This window comes from Nyctereutes procyonoides, unplaced genomic scaffold (assembly GCF_905146905.1).
Source record: "Nyctereutes procyonoides isolate TBG_1078 unplaced genomic scaffold, NYPRO_anot_genome, whole genome shotgun sequence".
Classification (NCBI taxonomy): domain Eukaryota; kingdom Metazoa; phylum Chordata; class Mammalia; order Carnivora; family Canidae; genus Nyctereutes; species Nyctereutes procyonoides.
The window spans coordinates 26378116-26392137 of NW_026575049.1; the positions used below are offsets into that span (position 1 = coordinate 26378116).

Genomic DNA, 14022 nt, shown 5'->3' on the forward strand with positions numbered 1-14022 from the left:
ATGATCCTGAAGTCCTGGGATCGAGTCCCCATCGGGCTCCTTGCAGGGAACCTGCTTCTCCTTCTGCCTGTGTCTCCACCTGTGTGTGTGTGTGTGTGTGTCATGAATAAATAAATAAAATCTTAAAAAAAAAAAAAGACACCTTCCCCAACACACACACCAAGACCCTAAAGCCCACCCTGAACGTACCTACGGTCAAGTCTGTGCTCCAGGGCCCCTCCCTGCTGATGCCAAGGTCTCCTGGGCCTGCATTTGCAGAAACCTGCCTTGGCCTCTCTCCCATAAGCCAACTCAGCTGAACAATCCTATTCACAAAGCCTAGAATCTCAGGTCCTTGGACTTCCAAACACATACCACCACGGCCACCAAATCTTAGACTCACACCCTCTTTAAAACACAGAACTAAAAAAAAATAAAAAAGACACAGAACTTTACAAGCTTTGAATCACAGAGGCTTGGAATTTCATTGTCACTGAGCCTTCAATCTCACTCCAAATCCTTCGACTCAATCACAGAAGCTTCAAGTCTGAGGCTCCCAGAAGTTGACACTTCTGAAGCTGCTCCACTCTGGAGTCATCAGAGCTTTGGTCCAGGAGGCAGAGACCTGAACCACCTGCGTCCTTCACCCCAGCCTCGGCAGCCTCTGCCACAGGGCCTGGGGAGCCCAATATGCTCTGAGCGGCTCCCAGTGTTGGGGAGTCCCTCCTGAAGGAGGCAGCACTCCTCCCCCAGGCGGCTCCCACACGCTTGGACCCAGGGCTCTCCCCGAGACACAGGACCAAAGTCAGCTCTGCCCAGGAGCAGGACTCCTTCCCTCCCCTCCTGGGGCCAGCCTCACTGCAGCTCCCAAGCCCAGGCTCCCACCTGTGCTGAGGGTGGACCCCAGAGGGATGGTGAGGACACGGATGCCAGAGGGCCCCGGGGACTCTGTTTACCCAACACGCCAGAAATGTGGCAACCTCGAAGGGTCTCCGTGGGCTGCTCGGTGCCCAGAGTGCCTGAGGTCACGGGTGAGGGCAAGTGTGCCTGGCACCCCAGGCTCCCAAGGTTAGAAGAGGCCATCTCACCCACACCCTTCTTTTTCAGTAGAGACACGGAGGCTCAGAGAGAAGGAACTGCCCAAAGTCACACACCTAGTTTATGGCAGACAGGACTCAGATGTGTTTTCCACCCAGGGGCTTCTAAGATATTTGGGCCAGCTTTGTGCTGCTTTGGCCCAGCCAGATGTGCCAGATGTGTCAGACGGTGAGATGGGTCACACTCCTGGATCAAGGTCATCTGAGCCATGCCTCTACCTCCAGCCCAGTCCTGGTCTTGACTGCCTAAATTCATATGCGGTTCAGAGAGGTAAAGTGACTTTCCCAAGGTCACACAGCACCCAAATGGCAGAGCCAGAATCAGCCCTTGTACCACCCAGGCAAGGTGTCTGTGACATGGTCCCACCATCTCCCTGGTCCTCAGTAAGCCTTTCTCTCCCTCAGAGGCCCAAAGCTCCTGTGGTCTCTCTTTTCCTGGCCTGACCACCCCCCAGCCCCCATGCTACAGGCCCCTAAGGTTTCCCCAACATACTTTACTAAAACTATCCCCATGGATGGTGCCTGCATCCCCCACTCCTGGGAGCTCCCCAGGGGAGACCAGCTAGCTGTCAGCTCCATGATCCCAGGGCTGACGTCAGTGAGCACTGGGGGAGCAGAGTTATTGAGCGGACCCTCTAACATACCTGAAACCTCCTGAGCCGTCCTACAGAAGGAACATCTGGCTTGTGGCCCTCCACCCACCTAGGGGCACCGGGACCCACACTCCACCTGCTCCAGCAGAGACCCTCCGGTTTCCAAGGTCATCACCCAGCCCCCTCCACAGCAGGGAGGTCAGCAGCCTTCCTGGGGGGCCACCTCCCTACCCCAGCCTGCAACCCGGGTGGCCCGGGTGTCCAGAGTTGGGCTCAGACGCCACCCTGCATGGCCTCGAGCACCAGTAGAGCCTCTGTTCTGCTTGGGGGGAGCCCAAAACCCAGAGGCCACCATGTCCGGGTCCCAGAACCTCCTCCTCCCCGCCCCCAGCCTCCAGCTCACCCCTCAATCTATTTCTACACTGCACGGAGGAGTCAGTCCTTCTACAACACTGATGGCTCCACATACAACTGTGCTGTGACCTTCGCCTGCTCCCGCTGCCCGGAGAACGCAGGCCAGCTCCTCACTCAGCCCTGCAAGTGCCCCTTTCCCCCCGCCCCTCCTCCCTCCACACTGTCCCTCAGTCCTCCACTCCAAGCACAACAAACCGCCGTGGTTCCCCTCATCTCCAGGCCTTCGGTCCCAATGTACCTTCCTCCCCACCGCCCTCTCTACCTAACACCGCTCACTCCTGGAGACTCGACCCGGACCTCGCCAATGTGCGCCCAGCGACCCAGAAGGAGCACCCGCGGTGTTCCAGGCACCATGCTGGGGTGCTGGGGTCCAGCAGGGAATGAGACAGGCTCAGTCCCCGTCCTGCTCCCCTGACAGGACCCTGGAGGAGGCAAATGTTACATTCAGAATGGCACAGCTAGGGAGTGACAAGTGGGGAGGCCGAGGGGGAAATCACGGCAGGCAGCCCTGAGGAAGTGATACACTGTGACCTGAAGGTTGTAGTGAAGAATTCTGCCAGGTGGAGAGGGAAAGGAAAAGCATTTCAAAAGGAAGAGTCTGTGAGAAGGCCCTGAGGCCCAGGAGAAGGCAGGGGAAGCAGAGGGGTAAGAAGTAAGGTGGCCTGAGGGGCTGGGTTAGGACTTGGCTCTGCTCCTCCAGGACAGTGGGAAACAGCAAAGGGACTTTAGCAGGAGCCAACACGAGCTGTCCAGGGGCAGCAAGTGGAGGCTGGAAGATCTGTGAGGAGGCTGCTTGCCGCTGCCTCTGGGACCACGCTCACGGGGACCCATCAGGCTCTCATCAACCCAGAGGCCACCGTCAGTCAAACGGGAGCTGGGAGCTGAGTCATGGGCCAGGGTCTGACTTCACTCTGCATTCCTGGTCCCTGGGGAAGAGATCTGGGGCTCACACCCAAGGACTTTCTGGGCCAGCTGGGCACTGGACCAAGCCCTGCAGTAACCAAGACTTCCAGAACGTTCACATCGGCAGGACGCCCTCCATGCCCCGATGTCCCCCGAGACCCACCAACCTGAGCTCGCTCCCAACCAAAGGCAGGTGTGACAAGCAGGTCTCCAACAGGGAAGAGCTTGGCCCCGCCACACAAAGGATATGGGTTACACACCATCTTGATGCACCAGTTCCGGGGGCTGGTGGTCTGTCGCAGACAGAAGAAGGCAACCGGCGCCAGGTCCGGGTGAGGGACTTCAGGATCGGCTCCATCCAGGGGCTCCTCCGGGCCTGGAGGGGAGGGAGGGGGGCTCTGGGGCCCCGGCTGCTCCGTGACTCCGGGCTCAGCTGCTGGGGCGGTGGCAGACGAGGAGGAGGGCGGCGGGGAGCTCTCAGCCATGTCGGCGCTGAGCAGGGAGCCCTGGGGGGGAAGACGGGGGCGTGTGGCAAGGGGGGCTTGGCAACCCGCCTTCTCCCACAAGGGAACGCAGCCCAGACAGTGTGGCCTCAGGTCCCAGGGTCATTCTGCCAAGAGGATTAGGAAAGAGCTGAGGGCCCAGATGCACCTGGGTCAGAATCCACTTCCAGAGAGTGGTCCTGGGGCAAGTCTGGTCAACTTACTCAGCCACAGTTTGCAGAGATGAAGAGTGAGAATAAGACCCGCTTAGAATGGAGTTGTGACATTAGTTGAGTTGTTGTTGTTTTAAATGAGGCTACGGTTGTATATTTACTGCATCACCGAAAATAAGAAAATTTGTAGGAAGAAAGGAGAAGTTACTGTACATCAGACGTCACTGCCAGGATGACACGTGTTAACAACCGAGAGGTTGGCATACTGCGGAGCCAGACACCAAGGCAGCTGGGCAAGCCTGAAGGGAACCAAGGCAGGCTTCCCTGAGGCAGTGACACCTGAGCTGGGACCTACAGTGGAGCCCAAGGATCCCACCCACCACCTCACAAAAGTGACAACGCAGGGACCTTGTGCACCAAGCTCTTTGCCTTACAGCTGGAGAAACTGAGGCCCAGAGAAGGGACGGCACAGACACACAGCCGGGTCACAGCAGAGGGACAACAGCGCCCCCAGGGCTGGCTTCCTGGGATGTGACCTGGGCGGCCACCAAGGACTCCATGCTCAGAAGGGCCCCGCTCTGGGTTTAATGCCCTGTTGTCACCAACCTGAAATTCTTAATAACTGTTTGATCAGCGCCCCCCCGCCCCGGCCCCGTTTCACTGGGCAGTGAACCCTGCAAACCACATAGCTGCTCCCGACTTCAGCTCAGGGGTTACTTGCGCATCCTGGTCTCGCCTGAGCCTTCCAACAACCCCAGGAACGCTGCTGCGCAGATGGAGAAACAGACCCAGAGAAGGAAGTGGTACCTCGTGGCCTCACACTGCCCCAAGCGTAGAACTAGGGCACGCTCAGATGCCACAGTCCCGGCGCTGCCCCCACCCCCCGATTCACCGACAGCTGACCATGGCCTAGCCTGGCGCCCCGATACAGCTGGCCCACGGACAGGTAGGGAGACAGCCGCTCCTCAGGGCCTGCCCCCTCACCACCTCATCCGAGAGGCCACCGGTCCCTGAATCGTCACGTGCCAGGGTGCCCGGGCCCTGGGACCCCGACCGTGCCAGGCTGGGCAATGGGAGAGGGAAACTACACTCCTGGTGCTCACCCAGAGGGCTGCCGCCCGCGGCTGCTGAGCTGCCCAGAGCTGATGCGTTTGGACATTTCTCTGGCTCCCGGGGGCGACAAGCGGGAGTTGGCACCTCCTGCCACTTTACCCGGCTGGTCAGGGATGCAGAGTTTTCCTCCCAAGCTCCATCCAGTTCCAGAAAAAATGGCCGTGGGCCTTACATAAGCTTTCAGGCGACTCAGCCTGCCATGTGTCAACCCCTGGGCTGCGAAACCTCCTCCCCGGGGTGGCTCTGGGTCTGCCCACGCTGTGCCCGCCTCAGAGCCCACCGTCCCTCTGCCGGGCCCTTGCTTCAGCTGCGCTGGATGTCCTGGGGCCCCAGAGGACCGGCCGCGTCCTCCACCTCTGCTCACCCCGTTCCCTGGGACACTCTCTCCTCCAGCTCCCACGCCCTGCTCCCCCAGGCCCTGACGATTCATTTGTCCAGGAAATATTTCCTGAGCACCTACTATGTGCAGGCGCTGCGCTGGCTCTGCAGCTACGCCAGTGAATAAGACAGCAGCTTGGCAGCAGCCCCCGTTCAGCTGACGCCCCAGCAAGGGAGAGAGACACATGAGTCAATTAATTTCTCTCCCTCTGGGTTCCAGAGCCCTTATCACCACCAAACATGCCGTTTAATTTATGTATTTATATCTTTATGACTTAGCGGCTGCCTGCCCAATCTGAAAGAAGGCTGTAAGAGAGCCGGGGAACTGCGGGCCACCTCGTTCACCGTTGCAGCCCCCCCAGTGCCTAGAACAGTGCCTGGAACACACTAGGTGCTCAACCAATATTCACTGAATAAGTTAATAAAACGTGCTGGGAAGTAAACAAACAAGGGAGAAAGGTGGGAGTGGGGAAAGCATCTCGTGGAGGGAGAGAGACACCGAAGATCAAAACAGGAACCAGAAGGCACCGGCCACGTGTGATCTGTAGGATAAGCACTCCAGGTAGAAGGAACAGCATGTGCAGAGATGGAGGCTGGAATGAGCTTGATGCATTTAGGGGAGAGGAATGAGGCCAGTGTGCCAAGCCCAGAGTCTGGGAGGGGATGAAATGAGTGTCTGGCAGGGCCCGCGGTGAGTGCATGGAAGGAGCTCGCAGTGTATTCCCCAAGTGCAACGGGAAGCCACAGGAGGGTTTTAGGCAGGGAGGGGTGTGCTCTGGTCTGTGCCTTTAAGCCATCCCTCCTGCAGGTGGAAGGGAGAGTGAGTGGAGGGGCAGGGGTAGGGCAGGGAGGGCCAAAAGGAGGTGGGAAGGATGGGTTGGCCCGGCCCGGATACTGGTGGAGGTGGGAAGAATGGGGTGGATTGGAGACATATTTTAGAGGAAAAAAGCCTGGCCCTGGGTTGGTCCCGATGCCACCCCACCTGGCACCTCCAAACCCCTTCCCGCAGCCACATCGGGAGCCGTGGCCTCTAGAACCGCACATCCCCCCCCCCCCTTGCTCTCAGCCATGTCCACTCCGTCCTAACTTGCTTTTTGTCTCACTTGGCCTTGTGGAAGGCTGTCACACTGTGTGGTCTTCTGTCCTCACACCTCTCCCGCCTCACTGCAGGACTCCTAGAGGCCACTACTGCCCAGGCCACCACCCCAACCGATTCCCCAGTGCCCACCAGCCTCTACCCTCTGACCTGCTTCCCAGTGCCCACCAGCCTTCACCCTCCAACCTGCTCCCAGTTCCCACTCAGCCTCCACGCTCTGACCTGCTCCCAGTGCCCACTAGCCTTCACCCTCTGACCTGCTCCCAGTGCCCACTCAGCCTCCACCCTCTGACCAACTCCCCAATGCCCACCCAACCTCCACCCTCTGACCTGACCCCCAGTGCCCACCCAGCCTCCACTCTCTGACCTGCTTCCCAGTGCCCACTCAGCCTCAACCCTCTGACCTGCCCCCCAGTGCCCACTCAGCCTCAACCCTCTGACCTGCTCCCCAGTGCCCACCCAACCTCCACCCTCTGACCTGCTCCCCAGGGCCCACTCAGGGTGCCACTCTCTCTGCTTCCTTTAGTCCCAATTCCCTCTGGCCTGTGCCCTGAAGCCCTGTTCCAGTCCCCAGCCGCCCAGTTGCCTATGGCAGGAAGCTCTTGAGAGGTTGGCAGCTGGGCTCCCTGGGGCTCCAACTTGTCTGAAAATGGAGCCTCATGGGGATGAGAAGACTGGCTTTAGGTGACAGCATGGATGGACTCAAACTCAGGTCCCTCTGGCCTCAGAGTCTGAGCAGCCTCCACATCCTGAGCCTCCTCCTTGTAAGTATTCCAAGAGTGGGGCCACCAGGCTACGGTGTGGTAACTGGACTGGTCTCCATGAGCAAGTGCAGAGGCAGGAGCAGAACCCACTGTGACTGGAACACACACTCTGCACCCCTGACTCCACCAGCCTCTTGGAGCCTCAGCCTTTCTCTTCATAAAGTTCAGCCCTCTTCCTGCTGCATCAGCAGGTCCCACATGATGTGGATGGGAAGGCTCTCTAAGACCCATGAAGGTAGATGTCCAAGCATACATGAGGCCAGCTGTGACATCCCTAGGGGCTGCTATCCCAGACCTCTCTCTGCCATAACTACCATCACTACCATCACCACTACCACCATCACCATCTCCATCATCACCATCAACATTATCACCATCATCACCATCACCACCATCACCACTATCACCACCATCATCACCATCACCATCACCACCACCATCATCATCACTATCACCATCACCACCATCACCCTTATCACCATCATCACCACCATCACCACCACCATCACCATCACCCGTATCACCATCATCATCATCATCACCATCACCACCACCATCACTATCATCACTACCATCACCTTTATCACCATCATCACCACCATCACCACCCTCACCACCATGCATCATTTATGTCCATTTCTACCCCAGAACCCTAAGGTACAAACCATCCTTATTTCTACTTTATGAAGAAAGAAACTGGGACCCAGAGAAGTTCAGCAAGGCCCATTCTCACTCAGCTGGTATAGAGCAGAGTCAACTCCCACTCCCGAACCTAAGCACTGAACGTTAACAGACACCACCCTGGGACAGGAAAAGGTGTCCTGGAACCAGGCCTTCCTTCCCAAGCTAAGTCCGCAGACAGTACCCATGTGGCTGCTTGTGCAGCCAAGAGCCCCAGTGTGGACGAAGACCCTGGAAGTCTTCCCAAGTCTGTAGGGAAATCTGCCTCCCAGAATCTTCCAGAGCCCTTGGAGTATGGTGAGGAGAGGCCTTTTGTCTGCAGAGCTCAGAGCGCTGGTGGAAAAAGACAGGAGGCTTAGCCTGGTCACCCCAGGCGATATGCATGCACTTGTGTGCATGTGTGTTTGTGTGTTCACGGGCACACACAGGCAGACAACTTGTTTATTCCTTTATCAATGACCACACATCAACACATCAGCTAAGGGCAGCCCCAGTGGTGCAGCGGTTTGGCGCTGCCTGCAGCTTGGGGTGTGATCCTGGAGACCCGGGATTGAGTCCCACATCGGGCTCCCTGCATGGAGCCTGCTTCTCCCTCTCCCGCTGCCTGTGTCTCTGCCCCTCTCTCTCTGTGTCTATGAATAAATAAATAAAATCTTTAAAAAAAAAAACACATCAGCTAATGTCGTAGCTACGACAATAAGCAACAAATTCATTCTGGGAATACCAGATTCTAGGAATCTCAGAATCAGAGTATCTTAGAATCATCCAGAACCTTAGAAGCTCACAATATTAGCTACAATAACCTCAGATTCTATAGCATGGTATTTCAGAGCACAGGCCAGAAGCCAAGACTGTGCCAGAGTCCCAGCTCTGACACCAATCCACCTTGGCACACCACTCAGCCAGGCAGTGGCCCTCAGTGATCCTGACTACAAAGTGATGGTGACAACTCTTCCATGGCGGGACCACTGGGAGGACGAGCTGGGGTGACACTGTGAGCACCTGGCTGCACCACCAGACACTGAGCCAGCACGCGGTGGGCTCTGTGACAGTCTCCTGTGCTTGTCAGTGGGTCAGCCGTGGAATTCCAGAATCCGGGAACTCAGAAGCCCCAGAAACACAGCGGCTGGTTTTAGACTCCTACGACCCCAGAGCTCCACACAGGAGTCTCTGAAAAGAATGGGATCCCCAGAGGGGCATAGTTGGTCACCACATGCTCATCAGCACAAAGATCACACACACACACACACACACACACACGCGCGCGCGCGCGTACTCACACACACACATCCACTCGCGCACTCACAGATGTACACAACCAGGCATGTACTCTCACACTCACACACACCGCATGTACTCACACAGACCCAAATACGCACCTCACACACTCATATTCACACACACACTCATGCTCGCCAGTGCAGAGCCGGCATCTGGCGGCCTGTAGAAAGGTCTTTGTGGGGCTGTGGGAAATGCGCCTCCCAGAATCTTTCAGCCGGCATCCCAGAGACCCTGGAACCCTCTGTCTGCTCCCTCTTCTGCATGACAGCCCTGCAGATGCTTGACGACAGCCCGCCCACCCCAGAGCCTCATCTGCCCCAGGGCCTCTTGTCACCAGCTCCCTCAACCACTCCTTGGGCGACATTTCCAGATCATCTACTCCTTGGGACCCGTCCCCAGTCACACTCAAGTTTGCTTACTTTCCTGCACAAGGGCAGGACCAGATTGGCACCAAATAGCCCAGAGAAGAGCAGAGAGGTCACCTGCCTGATTCTGCAGTGGAGTCGTCTTTTGTAGCAGCCGGGGAGCCCCAGAGCCTGGCTGCCAACCCAGTCAGACTGCAGCATCTACAGTGCATGTGGTCTACTGGCCCCCTCAGATCCTCTTCAAAGGCTCCTGTAGCCTAAAGATGAATGGCTCAAAGACGGCCCCGGATGCATGACCTGACACAGAACTTGCCCTCTCTGCCTGCACACACTGCAGTCATCTTAGGCCTGTCACCAAAATCAACAGCCAACCCCCCCTCCCAGGTTCACAGTGTTCAATGAATTGGCTCGGAACCCCCTCCCGTGGTGGCTAACAAGAGTCAGAGACAACATTATTAGTTGAGCACTTACTACGTGCCAGGCAGATCTTTATAATCCAGCGAAGCAGGGACACCCGTGTGGCCTAGCGGTTAAGCGTGTCTGCCTTTGGCTCAGGGTGTGATCCTGGGGTCCCACATCAGGTTCCCCACAGGGAGCCTGCTTCTCCCTCTGCCTGCATCTCTGCCTCTCTGTGTGTCTCTCATGAATAAATAAATAAAATCTTAAAAAAAAAAAAACAATCCAGCGAAGTGTTTTTGCTCTCTCCACTTTATAGGTAGGTAAACTGAGGCCCAGAAAGGTTAAGGGATTTTCCCAGGGTCAAGAGCTACTTAGTGAAAGAGCTAAGCATTGGATCTGGAAGACCCAAATCCTTGTTGCCAGTTAAAGGGTCATCCAGACCGGGCGGTAGACAGGCCACCGCAGCACACCCACCCCCAGTACCTGTCCACATGTCTGTCACTAGACATTGTCACTATCAGCTCTCAGCCTTATGACTAGCGCCAGCCAGCGAGACTATATTAGAGTCTCCATCAGTGTGTTTCAACATTTCCCAGCAGGCGACTCTGCTGATCATTTTTACTCATTCTGCAGTAATGAGGGCCTTGGGTCTTACTTCAGCTAAAAAATGAGAGTGAATGGGGTCCCTGGAGGGAGGGAGGTCGTTCTAGAAGGAAGAGCACTGGATCAGGAGTCTCAGTGCCCAGGCTCGGGGCCCAGCGCCACTCTCGCTGCACCAAACCGTCTCACCAAGCTTCACATCCTCTTGTATAAAATGCAGAACGGGATTCCTTGTCTACCTCACTAATGGGATAGCAAACGGGGGGAGAGAACTGGAAAGTACCTTCATGAAGGCAAAACAGTTTCAGTTCTCTGTACCAGGCCCCATGCTAGGCCCTGCAGAGATGCTTCTAAGCCTCACAGAAATCCTTTAAGGTGAAAGGAACGGTCCCACTTGTACAAGAAGCTGACTCTCCCCAGGCCTTGCCCTTCTGGGCCATGCCAATAATTGTGAACTTGCTCTTGTCTCTCCTCCCCACTAGGACAAGAGCTGAGGGATCCGGGGAGAAGGCCTCCGTCCCTGGACCGACAGAGAGCTGCCTGTGGCCCGCCCTGCTCATCAGGACCTGCAGTCAATAATGAGGAGAGAGGAAAGCGCGACACTCTTCTCAAAATGCATCACCAGTGAGACCACCATGGCCAGAGTACAGAAAAGGGGGCAACTGGCAGAGGTAGAGCTCTGACATGAAGGGAGAGGTCTGTAAGGCAGGGCTAGGTCGGCGCTGACTTCCAGCCCCGAAAGACCCTGGCCTCCATCCTGGAGAAACCACCCCCCTCTTATCCAGTCCTGCTCAACGAGCCCCCAAAGCCCCTCACTCCGGTTCAAGGACATCCAAACACCTTGTGCCTTCAAGCCTTCCCCAGGCTGTGCCGCCTACACACCAAGCAGAGTCCCGGTCTCCCAGCCAAGGGCACAAGAGAAAACCAGGCCCTGCAGCCATGTGCCCACACAGCACCTGGCCCAGAGGAGGCCCTGGGCCCCCCACCCCAGGGGCACTGGGGCAGATGTTATCTGCTCCCTGTTGTTCGCCGCTGTGTCCCCCAGCAGCCAGAACAGGGCTTGGCACATAGTAGGTGCTTCATAAATACAGGAGAGAGAGAAAAGGGAATCGGCTTTGTTTTCTTCCTTCCTCAGACTGGCAGCCATGAGGGGGAGAGACTGAGCCTACATCTTCCTGGATATCAGCATCCACAGGCCCACGGACCTACAGACCCATGGATCCAAGGCTCCACACATCACAGATGCACAGACACATACACCCACAGATCCGCAGATCCTCGGACCCACGGACCTACAGATGCACACACACCCACACACACACACTCTCTACCGAGAGCCACAGACGGTGGATCCCGGGGCACGGACACACCGACCGCACACCCAGGGTGCCCTGGACGGTGGACACAGGGTTGAGGGAACAAGGCAGGAGCAGATCCTGGGAACATGCTTGAAGAAAACATTCTGCAAAAAAGAACTGGAGGGAGGAGAGGGGTCAGAAAGGAGCAGCGGCGAAGGAAGGACAAGAAAGGAAGCAGGGAGGAGGACAGGAGATGGAGAAGAGGGCAGGAGGACCCTGCTCTCCCTACAGCCTGCTGGCGGCTCCCTGGACCCCCACACCCAGCCTGGCATCCCCTCCTTCCAGACGCCGTCGCCGTCGTAGTGTCTGAGCACCCTGAGCTGGGGGCTGGGCACTCGGAGAACAAGCGGGCAGAGGGGGAGGCGGCCGGGAATCCAGGAGCCCCACGAGAGCCTGCTTTGTCACCTTGGCAAGCACTCAGAAGCTGCCTGGGGGCGGGAGCTCTTCCAGGGTGGGGGAGAACCCAAGTGGTGTCCAGAAACAGACTTTCCCGGGAGGGCTGAGCCCCAGGGGAGTCCCACTTGGGGTGCAGGGCACGGGGTGAGGGTGGCAGAGATGGCAGTGGAGGCAGCATGATGAAGGGGCCTGGGGGAGTCACAGGTGGTAACGCCCTGCACTCAGGGTGTGGATCCGGTACAGGAGGCAGAGGAGCTGCAGTCACAGCTGTCCCCAAACTGCTCCCCGCTTGGCTGTGGGCTCCCTGGAGGAGTCCGTCTGGAGCCCATGATGGAGGCTGAGAGAGGAGCAGTTCTCACAGCCACCTCTGCCCCCACCTCCCCACCCAAGGTCAAGGGGAGTCAGGGCACCGGGACTGGGCCTAGAAGATGCCCTCTCAGAAGCGCCTAGAATGGGTGGGAAGGACCCGGGAGGGGCCTCCTGCCAACCCTCTAGCCCCTCCCCAAAGCTGCCCCTCGGGGTGCCCAGGGGCAGGCTCTGAGCAGCCAGGAAGACAGTGCAGGGACTCGGTGTGGGGCTCAGGCTCTCTGGGGCATGTGTGGCCGGGGCCTCATGAATTTGGTGCCAGACGGCTCAGCACCACCCCCCCAGGATGTGCTCCTCCCTCTTCCTCTTCCTCCCCCGACTGCAGCCTCAGAATTGGTCCCTACTCTGTGTCGCCCTACCCTGTCACCCACTGGCATCCCCTCCCTCTGGCTCAGCCTGGATGGTGGAGGCAGGAAGGGGACAGGAAGGTAGCTGGACTCCCCACCCTGTCCCCAGCCCAGCCCAGGTCCTGTAGTCTGAACAAAAAGTTTATCCTGAAGGGTGGATGAGTTTCCAAAGCCAGTCCTTGGGGCTGAGAGGAAATATTGATACAAGAGGTGACTTGACAGTGTGGGCAGGGCCTGAGGATTGCAGCCTCGGGAAGCAGGCCTGAACTCCTGGGCCAGACCCTTTCCTGCGGGCCCAGCCCATGGCCCCACATCCCTATCTGCACAGCATCCTGGCTCCCAGGTGGTGCCAGTATCTGCTCAGTGAATCCTCAGGACGGTGAGAGACAGAAGGACAGCCCCGCTCCCTGCTCAGGCCAACCTGAGCACTCCAGCCCTAGGACATTCCTCACATGGCGTGTCAGACCCCATCACACCATATAGGCACAGACGCAAGCAAGCTTTCTCTCTGTCCCTCTCATTCTCTCTCTCTCTCTCTCTCTCTCTCTCTCTCTCTCTCTCTCACACACACACACACACACACACACACACACACCTGGACCCAGAACACAGACTCACACAGCCAGGATACAGCTCAGAGGTCTCCCCACATGCCAGCCTCATGCCTGGCTTAGAGCCCCCACAGGACCCTGAAAGGAGGAGAAAGACACAAGCAGAGCGGCTCACTGATACCTCAGCCTGGGCCCATCCAAAAGCCCCCTCCCCCAGGCATATGCTCCCCCCCAAGAGGCCTGCCAAAGCCTCTTGCCCCCCGCATCCCCCTACACAGCACCCAGCAGACAATTAAAACCCAATCATCATAAACACTCATTATATAACCAGCCCCAACCTGCCGAGGATTTCTTTTACCCCCTAGAGTCCCGCTCCAGCCCCCGGCCTGGCTTCATGCAGTGAAGCCTTGAGTCCCCCCAGGTGCTGACCCACCGGCCCACCACCACCTCTGCCTCCAGGAAAGTTGAGCCGCCGGGATTCCCCCATCCAGTCCCCCTGCTGCTACTGTCCGTCCGCCAGTCCGCCCGGCTCAGCCCTCTGGACGCTGACACCAGCCCTGGGCCGGTGGCCGCAGAGCCGCAGCAGCGGCCGGGCGGCGGGACGCGGGGCGGCGGGACGCGGGGCGGCGGGACGCGGGGCGGCGGGACAGCCGGACCCAGCCCGGGCCCCCGGCCGCCAGCCTGAC

General features: G+C 57.9%; 1 protein-coding gene across 1 annotated transcript in view; it reads right to left on the minus strand.

Moving 5' to 3' along the window:
• The window catches only part of CACNA1I (calcium voltage-gated channel subunit alpha1 I), a 113499-nt gene extending 99598 nt beyond the window's left edge, over positions 1–13901 (minus strand). The window contains exons 1-2 of the mRNA XM_055328957.1: positions 13770–13901; positions 3234–3492 (exon numbers count right to left, since the gene is read on the minus strand). Of these exons, the coding sequence (XP_055184932.1) occupies positions 3234–3492; positions 13770–13823 (313 nt within the window). The 5' untranslated portion in view covers positions 13824–13901. The remainder of the gene's footprint in view (positions 1–3233; positions 3493–13769) is intronic.
• Between the last annotated feature and the right edge of the window lie 121 nt (positions 13902–14022).